A 26,091-nucleotide genomic window follows, 5' to 3' on the forward strand; every position below is an offset into this window, starting at 1 on the left:
AGTTGTAGGGCAAAAACATCTGGAGGGCCGAGGTTGAGGAAGCCTGCTTTAGGGGTTGTTGTGACACATTAACAAAATGGGCAAATAAGACCAATTTGTTTTCATTGTTACTGTTCACAAAAGAAAGAGTTCACTTTTATTGTATCAACAGTCAGGTCAGCTTTAACAGAAAAAGAGAGAGAGAAACTCTCTCTCCCCCCCCCTCTCTCTCTCTCTGTGTGTGTGTGTGTGTGTGTGTGTGTGTGTGATGGGAGAACAGGTGCATTTATCTTCAGATTTCAATGTTTTAAGTCAGATGACCAGGCACTCTTGTACAACATAAGACTTAACAAATCTGAGAGCAAGAGAAAGGTGGTGTGTGTGGGGGGGGGGAGCAGGGCTTTTTTCAGCTGGAACGTGCCAGAGCTCAGTTATGGCACCTCTCAGGTGGGTGTCATTGCCATTATAAGAGAACAAGGGAGGTGTTCGTGGGGAGTTCCGGCACCTCTTTTTCTAGAAAAATAGCACTGATAAAAACTCAGTTCTTAACAACCGGAACCACACAGTAAGATAATTAAAAGTTCAGGGTCACTTGGAGGGCTGAAGAGATTAGGCTTCCATTATGGAACACAAACTATGCTGCTTCAAAGCATTATCATGAAGCAGTTCCTAAAATAAAATAAAAGAGGACATTTAACCCTGTCTGGGAGGATAAAGGATTATTGGTAGAGGCTGTACAACTCTCTGTGAGTTATGGAGAATATTCTGAGACAAAAAAAAACTTCTTTCCGGATGGCTAAGGTGTTTAGTAGAAGGAAAATTGGAGCATTAGGACACCCTAGACACCCAGACACCTGGGAAGAAGTCTTTTTGTCTTAGCTCTGCCAGCATAGTTCATGCGCTGGTTACTTCAAGCCTGGGTTACTAATACTGAGTGATATGGGCTTTTTTTTCTGTGCTATGGGCTTTTAATAAATAAAAAATAATTTTAAAAGACTGGGTTACTACAATGCATTCTATGTGGGGCTTCACTTGTGCTTGATCTGAAAGCTGCAATCAGTGCAGAATCTTGTAGCATGGCTGCTGATGAGAGTGAACCCTTGTCACCTGCGCTCAGAATTCGTTTGCTACTGGACCAAGTTCAAAGTGTTACTAATAGTATTCAAAGCCCTTAACAACTTGGCCAGTTTACCTGTGAAGTCACCTTACCCCATATATGCCCACTCGCCCACTTCAATTGGTTAAATTGGCACTGCTACAGGTGCCACATACTATCTGCTCCATATTTGTAAAAAAAACAACAACAACCATGTTTGTAAAAAACAAAACAAAAACTCAACTCAAGTCTACTTTGGTTCTCCTTTCCTGCTCTCTGGTTTCCATCAAAACAAGCCTTTTCTGGTCTTGTCTTTTCTTCCCTCACTTTAGGGTGCTGCCTGGCCGGATATGACGTCACCAATGTTTCCTGCGTGCTTCTTTCAATGTTCCCTGAGGATCTGCAGTGCTTCTCTCCGTGTATTTGACAAGCTGAGTTCGACACTCAATGTGGCAGAGTGTCAGTTTGTCAAATATGCAAAGTGCGGCATTTGCCCAGCAGCGTTGAGCATCCAGCAAGGCCTCACAGGACCTCTCCACGGAACCAGAGTCATTGCTGGCAAAGAGGGATGTGGGGAGCTCTATGAATGGCAGAGTTTGGTATTGTTATGAGTTTGTGGGGTGTGAGATACCTAAGTTATTAGATCAAATAAAAGTTAGAATTAATCAAGGTTTGGGGGGTTAAACTGTGCCAAATGTTGAAGCCCTGGATGCAGCTTATGTTAACATGTATCCCAATATGATGTTAGGTGGAAGGACAATGAGGGAGATTCATCTTGGGCAGATTGGCTGAAGGCTGGCTGGGAAAGGTGTATTTGACTCCAGGGCTGCACTGCTATGGGGAACAACCTATGCTTGAGATGACTTTGCTGTAAGATCTGGACCCTGTCCACTCAGACTGAAGGTGTAAATAGGTGAATAAACCATATTTCTTAAAGCTACAACAGTCTCTGGTGTGTCTCAATTCTCCAAAGGAACACACACCCTGGGGGAGTGCCTGGAACCCCCTGGCATAGGAGCCAACTCCTAGGGGCCCAAGGTCCCTTCACCTCCCCCCAATAAAATATTTGAGAGCCCCCCTCAATTGGATGGGTGTTGCCATTCAAATGGTGTGTATGCTGCATCTTTTGATTTTTTTTTTATACAGGTCAGGGCTTACCTGTCCCCCAATATTTTATTTGAGTTGGCACTCCTGCCCCATGGAATCTTGCTACTGCTGGCAGAGAATGGGGGTGGCACCCAACTTCTGTAACAATACTTTATATTGTTGTCGACTGCCCAAGAGTGTGTGATGATGGTTGGTCTATCGTTTTATTTTCTCTTCTGCTGGTCTATGACCGTAATAAAGTTTATTAAAGATGGTTGGTCTAAAAATGTTTTAAAACTGAATGATTGAATAAGAGAGCATCTGTGCACATAAAACTATACGTATATAGAGTCTCAAACCCACAGTTGGGCACCCTGCAAAAAACACACACTCCTGTTTGTTTCAGTTACAGGTAGGTAGCCGTGTTGGTCTGCCATAGTCAAAACAAAATAAAATAAAAAATTCCTCCCAGTAGCACCTTAGCATGCACACGAAAGCTCATACCAAGAACAAACTTAGTTGGTCTCTAAGGTGCTACTGGAAGGAATTTTTTATTTTATTTTGTCCTGTTTGTTTGTTTGTTTGTTTGTTTGTTTGTTTCAGTCTTTCTCTTTTTCTCTGGGTGGACCAATACAAGATTATTCCTAGAGCAGCTATTCATTCTTCCATTACTCAGTTCCTGACTGATCAGAGTTTTTTTTTTTATGGAAGCCAGACTTTCACAAATTGTGCAATTAGGGTTTTCATTCTGTGTGTCCTAAATACCAGTATTTGACTTCCAAACTCAACTGTTACATTTTTACTACTGAACAGAAAACACACACACGGCAAGTGAAAAATTAAGCTAAACGATAAGATATGCCTTGATGTATGAAGGGGGTAGTCAGTCCCGATTTTGTTCGATTCCTAAGGTGACACAAGACCCTGGTATTTGATCTGCCAAGGCTCCCCCTCTGGGGTTTGTCACTCATAGGTAGCCAGTGTAGTGCCCTCCAGAAGTTGTTGGACTCCAAATCCCATCAGCCCCAGTCAGCATGGCCAAATATCCATGGATGATAGGTGCGGTTCAATCTCTTCTAGAAAACACTACGCTGCTTATTTGTGAAGTAGATGCTCAAGTTCTTTGAGGGGGAAGGGGAATCAAAGACACTTATTTAAGTGAATATCATGTCACATTCAAAGCCCGTATTAGAAACAAAGCTCCATGTTTATTTTGCTGGCATTCATCTCTGGGTGACAGATACAAACATGACTCCCTGACCCTTGAAACCTACAAATGGAGGGTGCTGTTCTGTGCCGTTTTTTTTACCCAAATGGAGCAGGATTTTGCATCCCTCAGAGGGCCAAATGGTCATTTCCTTGACTAGTTTCCACCTGTTTCTGTGCAAGAGAATCTCTTCTCTGGGGACATTCGATATTTAGAGACTCTGAAAGCTTCCACACCTGATGATGGTAAGAGACGGGGGGGGGGGATTTAACACCCCTCAACTAGAATAGTGAAGAAAACAGAAAGACTGAAAGCTATCCCTTCCCCTCACATCTCGTCTTGGAACTGCAGCAGGTAACAAACACCTTCTTGCTGCTAATGTCAGGATAAGGAGGGAGACTGGTACTTAGTTCCCACACCCTTTTCCCTGCCCAAACTTCTCCCCTCCCAGGTTCTTCCCATTGCAAGACTCCTTGAGGCTCTATCCTTTATCCCACTTCTCCTCAGATGCTGCTGATGGTCACTGCTGCAGCGATTGCCAGAGCTAGAAAATATCAAGTGCCATAATGCAGTGGGAGAACACCTGCTCTGAATATAGAAGTGTCCTGGTTAAATCCCTGGTGTCTCCAGTTAGGTCTGGGGAAGATGCCCTGCTTTCTGGAGAGCAACTGCCAGTCAGAGTAGATAGCACTGAGTGTGGTGGACCAAACTGGACTGACAGTTTCCTATTTGGCTAATTCAGTTAGCTTCCTATGTTTAGGCAGGACAAGACAGGCAAGGAAAGGACACAGGGGCAGGCAAAGGAAGGTTGTTAACGGTAGTTATTGCAGCAGAAGACAGTCCCAGCCACCCTAAGTGTAGAATCAGAACCATCAAATTTGTGTAGCAACTTGGGGGGTTGTATCCACCTGATGTTTGGGGAGGGAGGAGCTAGCTAACAGATCACAAACTGCTTGGGTGGCAGCAAATCAAGGGGGGTGGAGGCAAAAAGGGGAGACAAGATGGGCAGAATCCAGAGTGCAGTCATGCCCAACCTGGCATGTTGTATGCCAAAAACATCAGAAGGCTACTAGGTTGGGGAAGAGTGTTTGGGTCCATTGCTGGATGACAGCAATACTGCAAAAGAATTCGTGGAGGGAAAACTAATAGAGGGCATCAAGGAAAACCCAAAACAAGGAAAATGAGATGGGTTTGTTTCCCCGCCCCCCCTTGTGAGTTCAGGTTTGGGAGCCCTGTCAAGCTGAGCAAAGGCATCTCTCTTTAGCATATCTAAAGCTTTGTTGTTTAAGGGCATGGGGAACCACAATATAAATATGGCAACCAGCGAATTTAACATATTTTATTTATTTTTTGTGGTTTTTTTCTGCATCCATGTTATATATATTTTTCTCCGAGGAGCTCAAGGCGACGTACACACTTCTCCCTCACTCTGTTTCATTCTCACAATACTGTGGAGTAGGTTCGGTTGAGGGTCTGTGACTGGCCTGTGGCACCCAAGTGAGCTTCAAGGTTGTGTAGGGATTCGAACCCTGGCCTCTCCCATGTCCTAGTCCAACATTCTGCCACACAAATAAATAGATAGAAAAATTGTAATCCTCCCTCCTCCAAGTGCAACTCATGCGTTGCCTCTTTACAATATGAGATCTATAAGTGACGGCAATGCAAGAAAAGAACAGCCCACCCACCAAGTGTATGAAAGGGGGGATTATGAAATAGCGTGGATCAATGATTTTCAACAAGTGTGCCGTGGCACCCTGGGGTGCCTTGAATGATAGTCAGGGGTGCCGCAGGCAACCCTGGCCTCCTTCCCTCTTTCCTTCCCTCCCTCCTCTGATGCCCTCTTGTGTCTCTGCCTCCCAAAGGCTCGCACAGCTTTTTGTTGCAGCAGCCCTAGCTACAAGCTCCCCAGATGAATGGTGCTTCTGGAGCTGGCCAGGGGGTGCTGGCTGCCAGGAGCGGAGTAAGCAAGCAGGTGGCCGAGGGAGCCCAGCCAGTTCACCAGTCCTTGCTGTTGGGAATGGACAGACAAGTGGGAGGCTGGGCAGGCAGGTGTGGACTTTCTTGTGATTGCTGTGTTTGAAGGCTGCCTGGAAGCTGAGTGCCCAGTGCTGAAGGGAAGCCTTTCTGCCATGCAGGCCAAGCAGCGCCCATTGCTTCCATTGCTGCCTCCCAAGTGAGTATGGTGCTGGCCCCATGTTCGCCTTTGGCAAATCTCCATTGGGCCACTAAGGCTGGGGGCACCCTCTTCCCAGTGCCTTGTGGGTCAGTGTGAGGAAGTACCTTTCTTTGGGGCGGGGGGGGCGCGGGCAGCTCAGAGACTAGGGGCGGTAGGAGTAGCTGCCTGGAGGACTCCCAAGGAGACGGGAGAGGAAGGAGGTTGAGGGAACCCTCCACAAGGGGGTGTTTGAAAAAGGATGAGAGGCTGCTGGCTCTGCAGGCAAGGGGTGAAATAACTGGGCTCCTGAGCCCCACAGTGGTGCCGCAGAAAGAATGTAGTTGGTCAATGGAGCCGTGGACTCAAAATGGTTGAGGACCTCTGATGTAAATGACACAAACCTTTTAAAAAGCAACACAGGCACCAGTCTGATTGTCTTCCAGACCAGCAGTACTGAGGTAGGGAGCCTGAGCTCATTGCATGAAGTGAACATGAACTGCTTTGGCAAAGAAAACATCACTAATAAATTTAATAATAATAATAGTAATAACAACAACAACAACCACAACAAGAATCACAACGAGAGCAACAACACAACACCCACTACCACCACCACTACCACCACCACCACCACCACAACCACCACCACCACTAGCATATAAAAAATCTATCTTCCACCTTACACAGGGCAGTTCTGAGGCAGAGAACCTACAATGCATTTCCGAGGCACTCTTGAACATAAGCCATTGCTTTTGTGATCCACACTCCATCCTACTTAACTAGGGTTGCCATATTTCAAAAAGTGAAACAATTTTGAGCTTTGGCCAATTTTGGGGCAATGATGTTGAGCTTTTTTAAATTGCTAATTCTCAATTCGCGGCCGTTTTTTTACTGCATCCCGGCTGTGTCAGGGAAAGTCAAGATGTATTGTCTCTTCGCCCAATTGGTGGCACAATTTTACCTATAGAAACAATATGGGAAATAGCCTGGCAGTGGCTGGGTTGAGGAGAAGGGCGCCTCACAGGGCATCTAGCACTTCAAATTCAGATTCTGTATCACTGACCAGGGCTTCATACATATTGACTGTCTTGAGTTCTATCGCCTCTTCCTCAAGGCCCAGTATAGGTGCCAGGATGTAGCTGTTGCCAGCACTGCAGTTCAGTGCCTCGTACTCATATGAACATGCACACCTGTTGTCTCTTCCTAGGTCATGTGGGTGGGCCCCATCACTTCCACCTGTGTTGTCATCACCACTATCTTCATCTGTGCTTCTGGTAATGCAGAAGCTGAAATAGAAAGAAAAAGGTGAGAATCAGGTCAATAGACCCAGGGCTTGCAATAGTCATAAGGGAAGAAAACGAAGCACTTTGGAGGGCTGGAACTTCAAAGGCAGATTTGCATTTCTGCAGTTAGATGGTGTTCTTTGCACAGCTTCCTATGTCCTGTTTCAGTTTACTGATACCTTTCCAATGTGTACAACCTGTTTTTGAAATCCATGCTTCGACTTTTAAACAAGTGCAAAGATTAACATTTGGCCATTTGCCACTCCCCTCCTGCCTGCAAAGTGCCCCCCCCCCGGTTACTTTTCATCAATGCAAAAAAGAAAAAGGAAGGGGCCTCAGGTATGTAAAAGGTAAATGTAAAGGACCCCTGGATTGTTAAGTCTAGTCAAAAGTGACTATGGGGTTGCGGCACTCATCTTGCTTTCAGGCCAAGGGAGATGGTGTTTGTCCACAGACAGCTTTCTGGGTCATGCGGACAGCAGGACTAAACTGCTTCTGGCGCAATGGAACACGGTGACAGAAATGCCGTTTACCTTCCCACTGGTATTTCTCACACTGGTATGTATTCAAGCTGCTAGGTTGGCAGGAGCTAGGACAGAGTAATGGGGATTCGAACCATCAACCTTCTGTTCAAGAAGCCCAAGAGGCTCAGTGGTTTAGACCACAGTGCCACCCGCATCTCTCAGGGCACAGGTGAGAGACAGAGGAGCCCCACCCCCCGCCCTGCCAGAGCACTGAAGGCAATTAAAGAGAGATCCCTGCTACTTGTGCTGTGGACACTCACCCCCTCTTTTAGCTCTGGACAAACAAGCCTTGCTGGTTATTGCATTGTTTCAGAAACCTATTTGATCAGGGGAAGCAATGCACCCAAATTGTGCATATGTGTGCGTCCACCATGAGGAGGGTTGTCTCTCCAAAAGACACTTTCCACTCACAACATACCACTATTCTATCCATGTTTTCTAAGGAGATAGGGGACTCACTTGCTGTATGGAGTTGTGTAGTCCTTGCTGTTGTTTTGCACACTTTTATTTTTCTAGTGGTAGCAGAATTTATCCACTGCCAAAAAAAAAAATGAATCAGGGGAGCTTGTAAAGCCACTGAGCAAGGCCTGATTTGCTGGAAGTGTCTACCCTTGTTTTAAAGAGTTCCTAGATTTTAGCCCAAATATTTGATCCAATAGTTTATGTCCTTTGCAAAAGCAGGGGATCTGCTGAGCCCACTGGCGACATCTGGCTGGGGCTGGATTAGGACTGCCAGAGGCCCTGAGCACTGAAAGGATTATAGTGCTCTCCCCAATATGTAGCTCAAAATAAGTTCAAAATAAAAAAGAGAAAAGAAAAATCAAGAAGAGTATGAGTAGAGTGTAAGGAAGACTAGCAAAGTTCTGGTTTTTCCCATGACCACCTCAATGCTTTTAAAAAATATATATCAAAGGTCACCCCCCCCAAAAAAAAACCACACAAACAAAATGCTCACTTTTTTGGGTACCCCTGCTTTGCTAGTGCCTTAAACACATCCTTTTGGATAATCCAGCCCTGAATCTGGCCATTCAGGATGAGACCTACTTCTCATTCACCCTCCTCTTACCACAACAAATATACACTGTAGCATTTATATTTCAGGTCCTTTTCACTCATTCATATTCATCTTTCCAACATGCTGCCAGCCCAAACATGTCAGTTCTACAACCCCTAGATAATCAGTTAATCACTTACTATGAAATTGGAAATCCGTCACCTGAAATACAAAAAAAACAAACAGCATAACTTTTTGAGAAAACGTCCCTCCAGAAAAGTACAATAATTTCAAAACTGCAAACAGCTCTTGTTAAAAATGTAACAAGAAATATCAGATGAACAATAGAAGTGCTGCTTACACCCCTAATCCCAATACACATACAGCTGCTGTGTTGTTCTGTATGTGGCAGGGTGGCAGTGGTGCAGCTCTTAGGTGAAACGGCCTATAAACATTTATGTGCTTTCGTATACCCTGGACCGAAGGATGGTACACTCCTTCTGTCTGGTATGGTCGTCCTTTTCCACCGAGAACATAGCTTCGGGAGGGACGCACATGGAGCTATGAGGGAGGAAGAGGACACCTGCCTAGCCAGCCAGATCAGCCGAATCAACCCTGGAGATCAATAGGGTGACAGATGTCGCAGCCAGATCGCTTCTTCATGCTCCCTCCCTTATAGTCGCTTTTAACTGTTTGTCCTTGTTTCTATCTTTTTAAGTACGTATGATATGATCACCTTTTTTATCCCTTACCTGTTTTAAGTCTTATGTGTTCAGTTTATCTGTATGTTTTATCCTATGCTGGTCTGTGACCAAAATAAAGTCTGATACTTATACATTTATGTGCTGGTAGCACAACTAATCCATGGGCTGTTGAAACTGGGCAATAGTTTTGAAGAGCAGTCAGAAACTATGGATCTTGCAAGCCATTGTGAATCCTGAACCTATCATCCTCCAAAACCTGGAGGAACTTCTGGATTTGGGAAAAAGACAACAACACCTGCTCACATTTAAGAGGCATGATTACTTTCACTGGTATCTGAGTACACTTCTCAGAGTCCTTTGGATCCCCACTTTCCCCCCATTTTGAAGGTGTCTCTTGTAGCTCACCTCCCTTTCACCATCTTCCACTCTTTCTGCCCATGGTGAATACATTCACTGTTGCATGTGTTCACAGATTTGGCTGGATGTTTTGACTAATTAGCGCACACCACACCATGGTAGCTTCCTTAACCTTTCAGCTTCCTGAACAAAAATGCTGTTGCCTGCTATCCCTTCAACCTTGTACCTTGGAAATGTATTTGAGGACACTCATGTGTCCATGTTCATTTGCAGGTACTTGGTTTCACCTTTTTGAAGCTGCTATTCATATTCCAAGGGCAGCTCCCACTTGCACAAGATGCCCTTTGGATTCCTTCTAACTGCACTGAAATGTTTGGAAGTGCCTTCCAAACCTGTGTTAACAATTTGTTGGGTCCAACTCATGACTTCTGTATGCAAAACAAAGTTCTAGGCGAAAGTCATTCTGGTTGCATGATAGCTCCCTCTCCCACTTGAAACCTAGCACAACAAATTTTAGAACAGGGTGGGGTGGGGTGGGGTGGGGTGGGGTGGGGGGATGCAGATCTTTTTTCCAAATTCTGTCTTTTGCATTACAAGTTTTAGATCTTAAATTCAAGGGGAGTGAATCCAATGCGGCACTAAGGTCAATGATCTGTCAGTGCGAGAATTTCTCCTTGCACTAGAGAACATTATCCCCCACTTCTCTCCACACACACTCCTTAAATCTGTTCCAGTGGTTCTACCAACTCTCTGGAGAAGATGTGGAGGAAGTTACATTGCTCAAGCAGAAATCCTTGCATTTAACGGACTCATTAGCAGAAAACTGCCCAAGGTCTGCATCCCAAGTTATGCTCAGAACTACCTGCAGTTCACTAGTCCCATAGATAGGGTTCCTAAATCCTTCACCCTGGTCCTGAGGACCAATGCAGCAGAGTCCCTCCCTCCAGTTCTTCATATATCATTTCACTCTGTCAAATCAGAGAAGCCATTGTTTTCTGAGTGAAAACTGACTCACGCACCAGGTCCATTTCTTCTGTAGCAGACAAAACATGTAAGAATAGCGGTGATAACAAGGGTGATCAGAACAAGCATGACGATGGCGAAATCCGACATCTTGGACCCTAGGGCAACACAGCAAAGGCTGAGATTTACAGTAAGAGACTTGCAAAAATTCTTGTTTGGTCATGCTCACGTTCAGTGACCCCTCAGTCAGATGGACTGTAGTATAACCTACCTTGCAGGGCTATTGTGAAGAATGAAATAACTGCAGCTAGGGCCATGGATATCTTAAGCTGTTCCTTCCTGCCACTATGGGTGAACTCGGTGTAATTCCCTAAATATGCTCCTCTTCCAAAACATTTCACCATGTTCTAGTTGCAAAGGGAGATTGGGAGGGTTTGGGATTTGCTGTGGTAGCATCCACCTTGCCTGACCAACTACACAGTGAAAGTCATATAAGACCTCTCTGTTAAGATGAGTTTTCTGATGATGTACTACATGATTTTGCTTGGCTTTTCCAAAGGGGGAATATTTACCAGTGATTCTCTTTCTGAACTGCATTTCTAGAAACTGCTAGGGAATGAATATTAAAAGAACCACATGAAACAACATGAAGCTGTGATCATTAGAGGGGGAGAAGTTGACACAGGGGAGTTGAGTATGATGCTAGAGAACCACACAGCTGAGGGAAGAAGTGGGTGCAATAAGGGCCCCCCACATGCGCTCTCTCAGCAACTTGAGCACAGCACACTGGTACCATCCCGAGTAGGGATGGGAGGATCTGTCAACTTCTCAGTTCCTCATATTTCCTAACTTAAGTTCAGCTATTCACTTTTCTGCAGTCAACAGTTGCAGGGAGAAGGTCAGGTGGGCCAAAGCTCAGAAGGAGCTCCTGCTTGCAAGAGGGGTTAAAAATAATAACAAAAGGTTTCTTCAGCAGTGTTTGAAGCAAGAGGAAGAACAAGCAAGTAGTAGGTCCCTTGTGCGGAGAAGCCAGAGAAATGCTATTGGGTGACAGAAAGAAGACGGAACTACTCAACCCCTACTTTGCCTCTGTCCTCACCCAAAAGGAAACCTGGTCATAACAGAATAAACGATGGCAGGAGGGAGCTGCAGCCCAAGATAGAAAAAGAGGTGGTGAGGGAACACCTAGCTACTTTAAATGAATTCAAATCTCCAGGGACAGAGGAGTGGCACCCCAGGGTACTAAAGGGTGCATATTTGTATGTCTATTCATACTGATATGTTCATTTTAATGCACATGTTCCCCAAATATATACATTTTTATAAACACTGCTTGGAAAACTGCACCGCAAAATTCAGACAAGGGTAAATTTTGTAGGGTGTAAAACTGTTTAGGTTCTCACACAGTTTTGAAAAGTGTGGATTTGATACAACTGCCTTTAAATGTGAACTAAATTTAAATTCTTCCCAATCCCTAGTTCTGAGAATAGGTCACAGGACTTCAGCTTGAATGGGAATCAAAACATTTTAAATCCTTTCCCACGTTAAAAGCATCCTGAAAAGTGGCAGGCAAAGGGTTGGAGCCTAACTTTCCTGTACTCCCTAGTATGTAAGGGGTTTGTTTAAAAAAACAAAACAAAAACTTGTAGCAAGTCCCCCCTCCACTAATGGGGGATGCATTCAAAAATGGCACTTCCAACTTGCAGCCTGAATTCTGCCACACACAGGCAACTTCACTTCCTCCTTCACTTTCTTATCAAGTGCGGTCTTTACCAGTAGGCTGTGGTGAAGGCTTCCCTGTCATAGTTGCTGGTGTTGAAGTTGTAGCTGGACCTGCAAATCAAGGCAAAGATCCTGCGTCAGCGGAAAGGAGACCGGCTTTCACCCACAGAGCGACTGAAGCAAGGCTGCAGGAGAATCTATGCAGCAGCTGTTAGAACTCCCCATCCCACCCCAGTGTATTCACAGGGCAAATTTCATCTCCTGCACTACACAAAAGACTTTGGGATTGAGATGTTGGGTGCTTCTGCTGGGGTGGTCAACTGGGGTGACCTATAGAAACAGGCTCATGTCAGACAGGGTCTTCTTCTTTTTTGCCCCAGCACTTTCTCCATGGAAACCAGCTCTTTACCACCGAATTGGAGCAGGAAATCTGAATAGCTGTTTGCTCCAATTCAGCAGTAAATATCGGGTTTTCCTGTGGAAAGTGGTGGGGCACCAAAAATACCCCCCCCACACACACACACGTTCAGACACGAATCAGGAAACCATGGACCTGTGCCTAGAAAGTGTGGGGCGGAAGTTAAGTCTGGATGAGCCCTAGATGAAATAAAAATCTAAATTCTCACTGCCTCTGTAAATGACAGTGCACAAATGTTCCTCAAAACTGGGAACTCCCTCCAGCAGTTAAGGTACATTGTAGGCCACTTGAAGCTGATATTTTTTGGAACACATCTTTGAGCTGGGATACACCAGTTACTAGTACATTTGTATTCCATGTTAGCCCTATTCAGAGAAGACTCACTGAAAGGCATGAACAGGACTAATTCAGGTCCACCCATGTCAGTGTGTCTGCTCTGGCTGAAAATGACGCTTGTGCTTCTGTGGGTGCAGAAGCACATTCCTGGCTGCTAGTGAGAGTGTCCTCTTCCCCAAGTCAAGTCCTAAAGAGGCAATAAAAGCTGCACAGTACAGCTTGGCTAGTTTTTGAAGGTGAAAAAGCTAGCCCCTGTAATGAAGTAAACTTTACCTGTCACATGCAACCATGGGCAATAACTTTATCAGTACATCTGTGCTCAAGGGCCAACCCAGGGGGAGCAGCCAAGGCCCCACCGCCAACATGGTCTCCTAGTTTGCGGAGCAGCCTTAGGGACAGAAGGAGACTTCTGGGTGCTTGGCACTCAGAGAGAAGGAAAGGGTGACTAGAGCCATTGAGAAGGATTCTGACATTGCCTGGAAAGGCCCCTGAGCAGAGGATTTTTTGCAGTGAACCAGAGAGCTTTCCCAGCATTGCTGCATTGCTCATTCCCCTCCCTTCCCTGAGAATTCAGGTTGTCCTCCACCAGCAGTCTAAAACAACAGGAAGGCTCACGTTTTGCTGTGGTGAGCTCTCTTGAGTTGAAGCTGCCAGATGTGGTTCTTCCTCCAAACACCATCCAAGCCATACTTGTGGCATCTGTGAGAATATTAGAGATACATCAAGTTGTAAGTCCCCATACTGTGCCTTCCTCACATGCACTCTTGTCTCCCAAGGTCACTGTTCTCTCGGCAGGACTCAGCTGGGAGAAAACCATGCCCTGGGAAGTGCTGTGGTGTGGCATTGCAAGGCATTGGAAAGGTTTTCGCATCCCTCATCCACATAACCCTTTGCTGTCTAGATTGGGCTTCCACCTCCTCACACTTGATATACAACTAGAGACAAGTTGAGTTTACAGGGGCAGGTCTGCTACTGTCATGCCCAACTGCACCCTTTGAGGCTGCAGGGTGAAGGAATCCTTAATTTCTATTTCCCCTGCATCCATGACCGCGTGGACAACTGGAGGATGCCTTCAACAAGGGGAAAAAACAGTGGACAAAAGCAGGAGCAAGGCAACTGGGGGCATTCCCCAAAGGTTGCCTGCTGTAGCAGTTGAAGGCCAGGCAGAGGGGCAGGCGACCCCGCCTCAATCGCCCACGCATTTCCCACCCACAACTGGAAACTGGACAGCCTATCATTTGGCGACAGCTTACCTGCCACAGCTGTGGTGTTCATTGTGAACTCAGTGGTAGGCCCCGAAGTAGATGGCACTGGAGGACCTGCAAGCAAAAGCAGGAATGCGTTTCTCTCTCTCCATCCCTCCCCTTTTCTGGAGAACAGATCAGTTCTTTTTTTGCATGTAAGATTCTGATAATCACTAGATGCATTGATAGTGCTTAAGCATTGTTCATATTCCACAGCATTTATTCCTGCACATAATATGTATCCTGCACCATCAATGTAACTGTTGTTTTACAGTGCAGCTAACATAGGCCTACTGCAAAGGGGTTTTTGGGGGGTGGGGTGTGTGTGTCAGTCTGGATGATACCTGTGGGTCCCTTCCAAACCTGCAATCCTGTGTACGTGTAGAGTGAGAATCTAGGACAGGAAACCTGCTGAACCAATCAAACTAGTCTTTTTGTCAAGGTAATGGTTTGGCTGGCCAGTTAAGTACTGCCATTTACATGTTGTAGGAGGCTGCCATAGAGACAAGTGGGTAGGCTTTTCTGCACCTCACCTGGCTGGATGCCATATCAATCTAAGATGGGGAACTCTGTGTGAGAGAGAGTTTTGGCTGATCCTGGAAGCTGCAGAAGCAGGGATGTGTCTGCTGTACACTAGACCTGAAGCTGTGACTTGGGGCTTCCCTAGGAACTGAATGGGCAGGTAAGATCTATGGTGTTAAAATGCTGTGGGCTCCCAATTCACACTTGTCCTTTGTTTTTTAGATACAGGATTGTAGCCTTCTGCCTTATTGATCTTTCTGAACTGAATTTTATGTTAAGAGTGTAAGAACATAAGAAGAGTCTACTGAATCAGACCAATGGCCTATCTAGTTCAGCATCCTGTTTTCACTGGCCAACCAAATGCCTAAGGGAAACTAGGGAGCAGAACACATTGTTTTATTGTGTACTGTGGTTTTAATTATTGTACACTGCTCTGGCATGTTTTTAAAATGTATTTTATAAATTTGTCAAATAAAATAGAATACTGTAAAATCTATCTATTTCATGCGAAGAATTTCAGATACTAGTAGAGCTCTTAACACAGAGGTCAAGCCTGGACAAAACCGATTGTTATAAATTTGGTGGGGGGGGGTTAGCTGCTTTGGAACAGCTTTGGTTACAACTACGTATTGCTTTGTGCTGCATTTTGGTTTTATTGAATTTGTATGTAGCCATTTTACTGCATTTTTAATTAAATATTATTTTTTGAATAAATGAATGAATTGGGTTTCCTAAAACTAAATCACTCTGACGCTATATTGTGGATCTTTGCATAGCCGAGGTTGTTGGACGTTCTTACTTTGCACGTTTATCCGAATAGTTTTACTCTGCTGGCTCTGTGTGCTGAGCCTGTTTTCAACTTCACAGTAGTATCTGCCAGCATCCGATGCCTCCAGCCGGTCAAAGGCAAGTACAGCTTCCTTGCCCACAAGGGTTGCATTGCTTCCTTGCACTTGTTTGAACCAGCGGTAAGTGATGGGCGGAGAGCCGCTGGTCAAGCACGTCAGGTTGAACCTCATCACGCCAGGCAGGCTGGTTTCATCATTGTTGGTGGCCTTTATGACCGGCTTGGTCACTGGAACTGGGGAGCAAAACGATACTTATCAAACACATGTAGCACAGCTGAAGCAGACATAGCATCTGAGGAAAGTAAGAGAAGATGATTGAAGATACTTTGGAATTGTCAGGTTCAAGGAGAATGTGATCCTCAAGATCCTACATCTTCTCACAATTGATAAAAAGCTTGGGGACCTGTCCCCTCCCTCCATTTAGAACATAAGAAGAGCCCTCCTGGATCAGGCCCATCTAGTCCAGCATCCTGTTCTCGCAGAGGCCAAACAGATGCCTCTTCTGGGAAACCTGCAAGTAGGGTCCAAGCACAACAGTACTCATCCCTCCTGCAGGGGGGGCGGGGTGGTCCGCCCCAGGTACCATCATGGAGGGGTGTGTGTGACTAATTATCAAGGAACAATTACTGCCCTACTAGGGCGGTTCATTAAAAAAAAAAAAAACCTTTTTTTAAAAAAAATGCCTGCTCCAAAGGTCCTATCTTATTACACTAGGGATTATATAGCTATATCTGCAATTTCATACATATCAGTTAATATCTTGACCCTCCTCCATGAAAACACCTGTTTACTTGGCCATTTTCCTATGTCGTGAAGGCTGAAATTTCAATTCAGTGGAGCAGGGTCAATATATTAACTGATATACATGAAATTGAAGATATAGCTATATAATCCCTAGTTTAGTAAGATAAGACCTTTGGAGCAGGCATTAATTTTTTTTTAAAGAAAATGTTTTTTTCCCGGGTCCTGGAAAGTCAGCCTATGTGAAGAAAATGAGACTAGGCCAAGTAGATTGGATAATACAGAGTATGGTGAAATGAATCAGTAGTTTGAACCACTACTACAGGTTCCACACGATATCTGTACTGCATTGTTTACTGTGACACCACCTGCACTTTGGAACTCCCCGCCTATTGCAACAAAGCATGTGCCTTTGCTAGACTCTTTTCAGGCACCTGCTAAAAGCATTCTTCTTTAGGCAAGCATACCTAGATGCTTAGGAAGTTAAAGGAATTTTAATCTTAATATTTTAACTTTTGTATGTTTTAAAGTAGGACTGTTAATTTTTTTTTTTTTTACTGCTGTGGTGGGTTTTTTTTTTTTTTTTGGTAAACCACTTTGCAGGTTTAAAAAAAATAAAATTTATTAAATAAATAATAAATATAAATAAAATAACACAAGCCAAAACACAATCCACCCTGTAGATTTAAGTATCTGTCCTTTGCTTGTTATCAGAGGCCCAGAATCCACATTCCTTTGTAAGAAAATATGAAATAACGTAAAACCATTTTTGCAGGCAAAAACGAAAAATCATCAATGTGTGTGTGTGGGGGGGTGACAATAAATTTTCCGCACCGGGGTACCACCTGACCTCCCTGTGCCTCTGCCCTCCTGTGGTTTCCAGCAACCGGTTATCAGAAAGAAGCATTGCTGCCTCCAACTGTGAAGGCAGAGCTGAGCCATTGTACCTGGTAGCCATTGATAGCCCTCTCCCCCCTGAATTTGCCTAATCCTCTTTTAAAGCCAGTCCCATCTGTCACCAAGTCACCTTGCAAAGAAGCAGCTGAACACCTGAATGGTGAAAGCAAAGCTATATATATATATATTTATTTCTTCACATTTTTCAAATCCTGCATGAGAATCTTTAATAAAAAGCAAACCACACATTCTCTGAATAAACAAAACAGAAAATGATACTTTGCCCCATATATATATATATATATATATATATATATATATATATATACACACATACACACACATACATACACACACACACACACACACACACAGTGGTGCCCTGCTAGACGAAAAACTCGCTAGACGAAAAACTCGCTAGACGAACAGCATTCATCTAGCGGAAGCTGCCCCGCAAGACGAAAAAGTCAATGGGGCTGCTTCGCAAGACGGGAAAAAAATTTTTTTAGCGCAAAAACCTCCGCGCTCCATTGCCGTTTCGCTAGACGAAAAATTCGCTCTACGAAAAAACTCGTAGAACGAATTAGTTTTGTCTAGCGGGGCACCACTGTGTGTGTGTGTGTGTGTGTGTGTGTGTGTGTGTGTGTGTATAATATCATTTTTAACCATGCAGCCTTCTCAGCATATTAATGCAGGTTACCTTTTTTAACCTTCAGTGTGATGATCCTTGATATTGTTACCCTGGTATTGTTTTTGGTCAGGAAGGAAACTTCACAGGCATATCGCCCTCTATCTGTCATGTCGAGAGTGTGGATCAGGAGGGAGACATCTCCCAGGGGCTGTTTAGGAACGGTGAGTCGATCTCTGAAATGCACCACAGGTGTCTGGTCCCCGGAGTCATTATCCCGGCGAAAGATGGCTCTATTATGATGATCCAGCTGCCTCCAAACAACACCTTGTTCCAGGAAGTCAGGAGATGGGTCGTACACACATGGCAAAATGACCGAAGCTCTCCAGGTGCCATGGGTCTCCTGTGGGCCAGTCAAATCCAGAACAACTGGGGGAGCAGCATGATAAGCAGAAGGTTATTATATTATTTCACAGGACCGATCGATTGATAAGCCAGAAATTTAGGCCTGTGCAATTGAAGAACCCTGGGTCCAGCAAATAAATTTTATTTGTTTGTTTGTTTGTTTAAACATCACAGTCTCCGCTGACCTTTATTCCAAGGAAACTAAACCTGGGTAAGCACAGAAACCCCTGGAGGCTCTCGCTGCTCAGAGAATGGGGGGCCTGTAACAACATTGTCTACCAGATCAGAGCATTAGCCCGCATGGGCGTGGCCAAGGGGGCTACCCCCAAATCAAGTAAATCAATAAAAATACTTAACTGAGGCTCTGCCCCCCTAACATGAGCCTCCCCCCCCAACATAAATCCTGGCTACGCTCATGCTAGCCCATTCACCTCAACTGTGTTGACACTCTCAAGTTTTTCATACAGGGGCCTATCTGAGCTCTATCAAGGGCTGAACCTGCCATCTTTTGCACACAAGTCTCACAAGCAGGAGGCCCACAAGCAGAAACTGCCTCTGACAATGAAGTTAGCACATAGCTATTGTGGCTTGTAGACAGGCATAAAGAGCTAATAGCGGACACCTCCTTGCATAGACACCAACTGACCTCTGTCTGAAGCAATCTGCCTGAGAAGGGAATAGGCAACTAACAACCAGAACACTTATGAAACCAAAGATGCAAGGCAAGCGGTTCAGCTACCTTTTAAAATTAAATAAATACAGAGGTCTTGCACAAGGCTTCTTTATCATAAGAACATAACAAGAGCTGGATCAGGCCATGGGCCCATCTAGTCCAGAATCCCATTATCATAATGCCCAGCTAAATGCCTCAGTGGGAAGCCCACAAGAAGGACCTGGGGTGCAACAGCACTCTCCCTACTGCCTCTGATTCTGAGTAATTAATTTAATATTTAAACTCTGCTTGTCCGGCAACAAATGTTGAGCTTAAAGGAATAGCCAACCAAGAGCCAGGACACCTATAAAATGAAAGATGCAAGACTAGAGGCTGAGCTCTGTTTATAAATTAAATAAATACAGAGGTGTAGCTCAAGTTTTCTTGACCATGAGAACACAGCAAAATCCCTGCTGGGTCAGTCCAAAAGGGGCCCATCTAGTCCAGCATCCTAGACACTAGCCAACCGAATGCCTCAATGAGAAGCCCCAGACCAGGCCCTGAGCACAACACAACTCTCCCTACTGCATCTCACAATAGAAATAGCAGATACCCTGTGTGGCTAGAAAATAACTGGCATTTCCTTGCTGAAAGAGACCAACTGAATATTGAAGCAGTCTGCCTGACAAAGGAATAGCCAACCAACAGAGTCCCTATGAAAATCAAAGTCACAAGAGACCCTTTTTGCCCCAGTGAAAAAGCACAACACAGGAGCAGGAAGAGGCTACGAATTTTGTAAGAAATACATTTCTATAAAAACAATGCCAGAAAACAACCTCATAAGTAATTTGGCACGAAGCTAAGATTATGCAAGATTACGGCATCTGCTACATTTTGAAAACTATACCTGTTCCATCCACCTGTTCAAGCCCCCATGACATGCTAAACACTTCATACTTCTTTCTTAAACATATCAAAGAATGACATTTGGCTTATCTAGTAAATGTGAATGAGAGGGCAGAACGAACAGGATGAAAAGCAATAGCAGAATTTTAAAGATACAGCAAATGTAGAGTGGCATAAAACCATCAGATTAATTGCAGTCACTTAAGCGCCTAGGCAGATTTACAGAAAGAAAGCATACAAAATGTACTACAGGTTCTTTGGAAGTTTTCTGGTTTTCTGTAATTTAATCAAAGTCATAATATATAGCCAGGAGTGATTAAGCAAATAGCAACATTAGTGAAATTTTCCGCCTCTTCCTCACAACAATGCAACAGAGCAACAGCACTCATTTCATTTGCAACACACAATCTGTGGCTTTACTGTTTTCCTACCTAGTTCTGAACCCAAGCAACAACTTTGTAGGTGAGACACAGGTTGCTGTAGCGGGAGGGATTAGTTAAGAAGAAACATTCCAAAGTGGAAGGAGAAATGTCTCAAGGCTGCTTTTATAATGAGTTGTTGCGTTAATAGAGAAGCGGGAGAGATCAAATTCAGTCCTCAATTAAAGGCAAACCTCCCTAACTTTCTGAAACAATGTTAACCAAAATACAGCCATTCTTCTAAATCCACACTTCTCTGAACCCTGCAGTTCTCCATCCAAGTCATGCAAACAGAACTGCATATGCTGTGGTAAGATGTGCATAGAAATGTATATAAATGCACACAAACCTGTATATTAGGAGAAATTCTCACTGAAATGCTGATGAATTTTCATGTAGACTTGAAGGGAGGGGGATTACAAATTGATGTGGAAATGCAAAAGTGGCAGCTTCACCCATCTCTGTGTATTAAATATAATATTTTTTTAAAGTCTGGCACCTGGTTAATAGTGTGGCACATTATTTAGCATATTGGTTTATTTATATATAAAAAGCCTGAGTACAGTATATTGCTGCATCATTAAAAAAAAAATCAAAGCAGCTTACAGCAATAAAGCCATGAAACTATACATTAATACCATAAAAAGTTAAAAACCTTTAAAAGTTTTAATCTAAAAAATGAAGCATTGCAGCCCTGATTGTTACTCTTACAAGTTCTGAAGAACAAAGTATTGTACATCTCATTTAAACAATATTAAAATTTCATCCTGAACGGACTCACCTTTTCCATGGATAGTGGGTGCAAGCAGCAGAAACCACAGCCAAGCTAAGTTGACCATGATTGCCAGAGTCTGATTACTCTGATTGCTCCTTACTCTGTGCTAACTAGTAAGGAACTAGATCCTTCAAGCGTGCAGTGAACAAAACTTCCCTGTCTCTGCTCCCTACTAACCGGACAACTGTATCGCTGTATCTCTGATTTTTATACCATTGCCAGCGTATCTTCGTCCCCCTTTTTTTGTTCAAATAGGAGAAGAAAGGAGGGGCATCTTCCAATTGGCTGCATGCATCAAGGACATTATTGGACTAAGCTGGTTGATTATAATAAAAAAAACCAAGGGAAAGCAATATCATCACCTTTGCAATGAATGGAAGAAAAAAAATGCACTCGTTTGCAGGCGCAAGGGTTTATTTGGAAGAACCTTGTAATAGTTATGTCTCGATTTCTGCATGACCTTTAGAAAGAACTTTGTTTTAAAATCAGATGTCTTTTTCCCCAACTCACACTTCTTCCTCTCCCCCTCCTCCATTTTTTGCATCCTCTCCTTCTGCTCACATTTCATGTATATTTGCTAAGTTTCCAAGTTTCAGGGTAACCCTAAATGGGCTGAGAGACTTTGACACCTGAACTGGACATTTAGAATGAAAATGTCAAGCACAAAAAGCCTTGTCAGTCCCATAGAAACTGAACACAGATTTAATGCGCTGTGGGTTAAACCACAGAGCCTAGGGCTTGCTGATCAGAAGGTCGGCGGTTCGAATACCCGCGATGGGGTGAGCTCCCGTTGCTCGGTCCCAGCTCCTGCCAACCTAGCAGTTCGAAAGCACGACAAAGTGCAAGTAGATAAATAGGTACTGCTCCGGCGGGAAGGTAAACAGCGTTTCCATGCGCTGCTCTGCTTTGCCAGGAGCAGAGAAGAAAAACAGAGGAAGTAGACTATGGGCTAGGGAGTGTGAGAACATGCTGTGAATATATGTCTGCCTGCCTATGTTTTCTGCTTTGTGAAATGGTTCTGTGACCTCTGAGGGCGTCATAGTGACACTGTCAGGTCTGAAGCCTTCTGCTGATACAATGAAGAAGGCCTGTTGAGTGTCAGGTTTGGAAAGTGAGTTGAAAGGGTAGGGGAGAATCATGGTGGGTATTTATAGGTGCAGCCCGGATCAGTTGATGTCATTCAGAGGCCACATCTGCCCCACACATTGAAGCCTTATGTACTGGCGGAGGAAGAGGAGTGCAGGGGGAGTGCACCACCCCCGGCAGCGCGATCCCGGTGGGGTGTCATTGCAGCTGCCCCCTGCCTGCGCTGAGCACCATGCCCCCCACGATGTGTGCCACACCTTCAGGACACGTGCAACACCCCTGCGGGTGGCATGCCATGCTCCGGGACGTGTGCCAGCCCCCCCCGCCTGCTCTCCACCCCCCCCCCAGTGCCAGAGCATGAAGCTCCACCACTGGCCTTATGACACCACTTTTAAACACTCATGGCTTCCCCCCAATGATCCTGGGAAGTGTAGTTTGTTCAGGGCGCTGAGAGTTGTGAGGAGACTCCTACTCCCCCTGCAAGAACTATAGTTCCCAAATCTCCCTGAGAAGACGGATTGACTGTTAAAGCACTCCGTGAACTGTAGTTCTGGGAGGGGAATAGGGGCTTCCTAACAACTCCCAGCGCCCTTAACAAACTACAGCTCCCAGAATTCTTTCCAGGAAACCATGTTATCTTATACCACTGATAAAGTGATTTAAAGTGTTTTAAATGTCTGGTGCAGATGTGGCCTTTGTTATTTAGAAACATTTATGTACTACCCTTTGTCCTATGTAGTATTTCAGAGATGTGAACAGCCAACCAGGGAATCCTTCCATACTCTGTTCATAGTGGGTGAACAGAAAATATCAGCATTAAAGCAGAAAACAGCATTAAAAAACAAAGTGAGTAGCTAATTTTTTGAAAAATTGAAAAATTGAAAAATTAAGCAGCTACGAAGTCCTGTTGTCAGGCATCCAAGAGATGCCTGAAAGTCAACATTGAGGATGTCCTCCAAATCTCTTGTGACATCAAATGCCCAACTTCTAGTTGGGGGCCGGTTGGGCCTCAGTAACCCTGGTGTGGGGACGAGTAACAGCCCTCTTCCAGATAAGCTCTGACTAAGCTGGGATAGAAAGGCTCAGGTGGTCTTTACGGTACACTGGGCCAAGGTTGTTCAGGGCTTTGTATCCAACCTGAGAGCCTTTCTTAATTTTGGGAACCCCTAGAATAGAATAGACCTATACTTTCTCTGATAGAAATGCTAGATGCATATAAAATGCTTATATTAACCAATCCGTTCACATGCCCTCTCAGAAAGGCAAAGTTGGTTAGACAAATTCATGGAGGAGGGGAGGGCTATGGAGGGCTACTAGCCAGGGTGGCTTTGCTCAGCCCTCCACAGTAGGAAGGCAGCAATGCTTTTGAATGCCAGTTTCCATAAATTTCTGCTCAAGTCCTGTTTTTGGGTTTCCCATAGGGGCATCTGATCAGTCAATGTGAGAACAGGACATAGGACTAGATGGGCCATTGGCCTGATCCAGCAGGACTCTTCTGCAGTTCTTATGTGCTTGAAAGCTTCTGTCTTAACATGGTAGCTTCTTCGCTACAACCTTCCTCTCTGACACTTGTGTTCCTGCATTAACTCTTGGCCCAGCTAAGCTGTCAGGTTGGACCAGCCACCCTCTTTCCTCTTGTGGAGGAATTGGGATGATGGTCAGACTTTGGGCTGGAAATCCTTTTGGTCAACAGATCCAAATTCAACATGATGCCAGCCTGTCAGGCCCCCCCCCGGGGGGGGTGTCTGTCTGTCAGTAAAGTTGCAGCTAGTTTTCACTCATGCATCCGACTTGGTCAATTATTGGGTTGGCAGGAAAGGGGGTGCAGAGTAATTGCCCTGCAACCTCTCAGGCTTATCCGGAAACTTACTTTAAAAAAAAACAAGGCCAGTTCTCAATAACAGTCTGGCAGTTGACCTCCTGAAAGGGACAAGATATGGCAAATGTTCTTTGCTGGCACAATCTTTCAAAACAATTGAAGCTGTTTCCATCTTGTTATTATATACATTCTTGCAGCGTCATATTTATAGAACAACCAAAAGTCACAGCCTGAAAGCATCTATACAGTTAGAATTGTTAGAGACAAACCTATTGCCATCTTGGATTAATAACCCTCCTGCTTTATGTGGGGGTGGGTGAGACAGTACACTAATTCTGCACACTGCCCTTTGAACTCAGAATTGGGGGACTTTTTGGTTTTGCAGCATGAAAAGCTTCATTTTTTGCAGCACAATAAACTTCTCCAGGCTATCAAGGTTCCCAAAGCAAAACTCCCAAGTGAGAGAAGGGCTGCTCCATTCATGCCATAGATATTCTGGTTGGCCATTGTGAGAACTGGATACTACCGGTAAATAGGGTTGCCAGACCTCCAAGGCTGACTTGGAGTCTCCAAGTTTGCCTGGTCCCATCCAGGTGGCAGGAGGAGGGCTTGGATTCCCCAGGTGGGCAAGAGTGCTGCTGTTGCTGCTGCTGTTGCTGCTGCTGCTGATAACAACAACAACAACAACAACAACAACAACAACAACAACAACAACAACAACGACTCTGTATACAACTTACAAGCTGCAGCCTGGCAGGAGCTGGCTGCAAATTATAGCGTAAGCACTCAGGATGGAGGCTAGTCCCCCTCTGCTCCCCTCTCCCAATTAATCTGTCTCCAGGGACTTCCCCCATGACATCACCAGGGACTCTCCCTAGGTCTCAGGTTTGGGCCCTGAAATCTCAGGGTCTAGGATGCTCCTGGCTTGACAACCCTAATACTGAACTAGATTGCAATTTGGTCTCATACAGCAGCCAGGCTCTTCTGATGTTCTTAAACCACAACTTTGGACTTTTTTTATTTGGTCCATACTGCTTAATGTTCATTCCTTTAACAGAAAACAGACCCAAACGGATCGAAGGATGTATGCAGAACTCAAGTCAAAATATGTGACCACATTGCAATAATCAAGGAAACACTGAGAGGAGATATGATAGCCATCTTCAAATATCTAAATAGCTGTCAAAAGGAAGGTGGAGCAAGGTTTCTTCTTGTTCTGGAGGGTAGGACCCAAACCAATAGATTCAAGTTACAAGAAAGGAGATTCTGACTAAACATCAGGAAGAACTTTCTTACCGTGAGAGCTGTTTGACTGTGGAACAGACACCCTCAGAAGGTGGTGGACATTCCTTCATTGGAGGTTTTTAAGCAGAGGGTTTAGTGACCATCTGACATGCATTCTTTAGTTGAGATTCCTGACTAGATGACTCTCAGGATCCCCTCAAACTATACAATTCTATAATTGTAAGTCATCGCAATCTGAGGAGCAAGGCTGGCTCTAACAGATGCCAGATTCGGGTGTTTTCAAGGCACCCAGGACCAATAAAGTCTTCCACTGGGCACCACAACGCAGGACTACCCTCCTCACTTTGCAAGGCATGGCGTCGGCATGCACATACACACACTTTCCAGGTTAAAATCGTGCAGTGACGATGCTTTGTGCAAAGGCCATCAGAGCTCTGGAGCCAGAGCTGCTGACATAATGAAAAAATGATGCATGTGCTTTGCACAGCTGACTCGCACCCAGATCTCGTTCTCCGTATGGAATGACTAAAAGAGCAACCCCCCCCCCCCGCACACAAGGGTAGCAACACAGCTGCTCAAGATGGGGAAGTTGAGGGTGTCCTTGTCCTGGAGGGCTGCCACTAAGGAAAGTGTTTTGCAAATTGCAGTAGCTGTCAAATTTAGCAGCCGTTGGAACTAAGTAATGCTGGAGCAGTCAGCATTTCTCTACCATCCCCCACCCCCTGAGAAAAGAAACAAAATGTCCCAATCACATGTATTTTCAATTAAATATTGTTCTGGATTTGGGGGGGGGGGTCAGTCTGGATGATGCCTCGAGTCCCTTCCAATTCTTGGGGTTCTGTACCCAAGTGAGGGTTACAAATCATAAAGAAGAGGCTGTTGAACTGAACAGGGAGGTTTCTTTGTAAGACAGTGACCTTAACTAGCCAATCAAAAATGTCCTCATTAGCATCCCAAAAGAATGAGTTGGGGTGCAAGAACTACAACTAAGTGATGGGCCCTCCTAGCTAATTAGTGGAGTGGGAGAGCTGAAAATAATGTCAAAAATATTTCACATCTGGCAACCAATGTGCCACTTTG

At 44.7% G+C, this 26,091-nt stretch overlaps 1 protein-coding gene across 1 annotated transcript; it reads right to left on the reverse strand.

Moving 5' to 3' along the window:
- Positions 1–6,185: 6,185 nt before the first annotated feature.
- On the reverse strand, positions 6,186–21,024 carry VSIG4 (V-set and immunoglobulin domain containing 4). Its single transcript, XM_033138193.1, has 9 exons — positions 20,868–21,024; positions 17,777–18,133; positions 15,390–15,671; positions 14,078–14,143; positions 13,440–13,523; positions 12,122–12,181; positions 10,405–10,506; positions 8,525–8,546; positions 6,186–6,809 (listed from the first exon to the last, which is right to left on the reverse strand). The coding sequence occupies exons 1-9, from the start codon at positions 20,923–20,925 to the stop codon at positions 6,542–6,544; spliced, it is 1,299 nt and encodes a 432-aa protein (XP_032994084.1). The 5' UTR covers positions 20,926–21,024; the 3' UTR covers positions 6,186–6,541.
- Positions 21,025–26,091: the final 5,067 nt, after the last annotated feature.

Source organism: Lacerta agilis, chromosome Z, assembly GCF_009819535.1.
Source record: "Lacerta agilis isolate rLacAgi1 chromosome Z, rLacAgi1.pri, whole genome shotgun sequence".
In the NCBI taxonomy this organism is placed as follows: Eukaryota; Metazoa; Chordata; class Lepidosauria; order Squamata; family Lacertidae; genus Lacerta; species Lacerta agilis.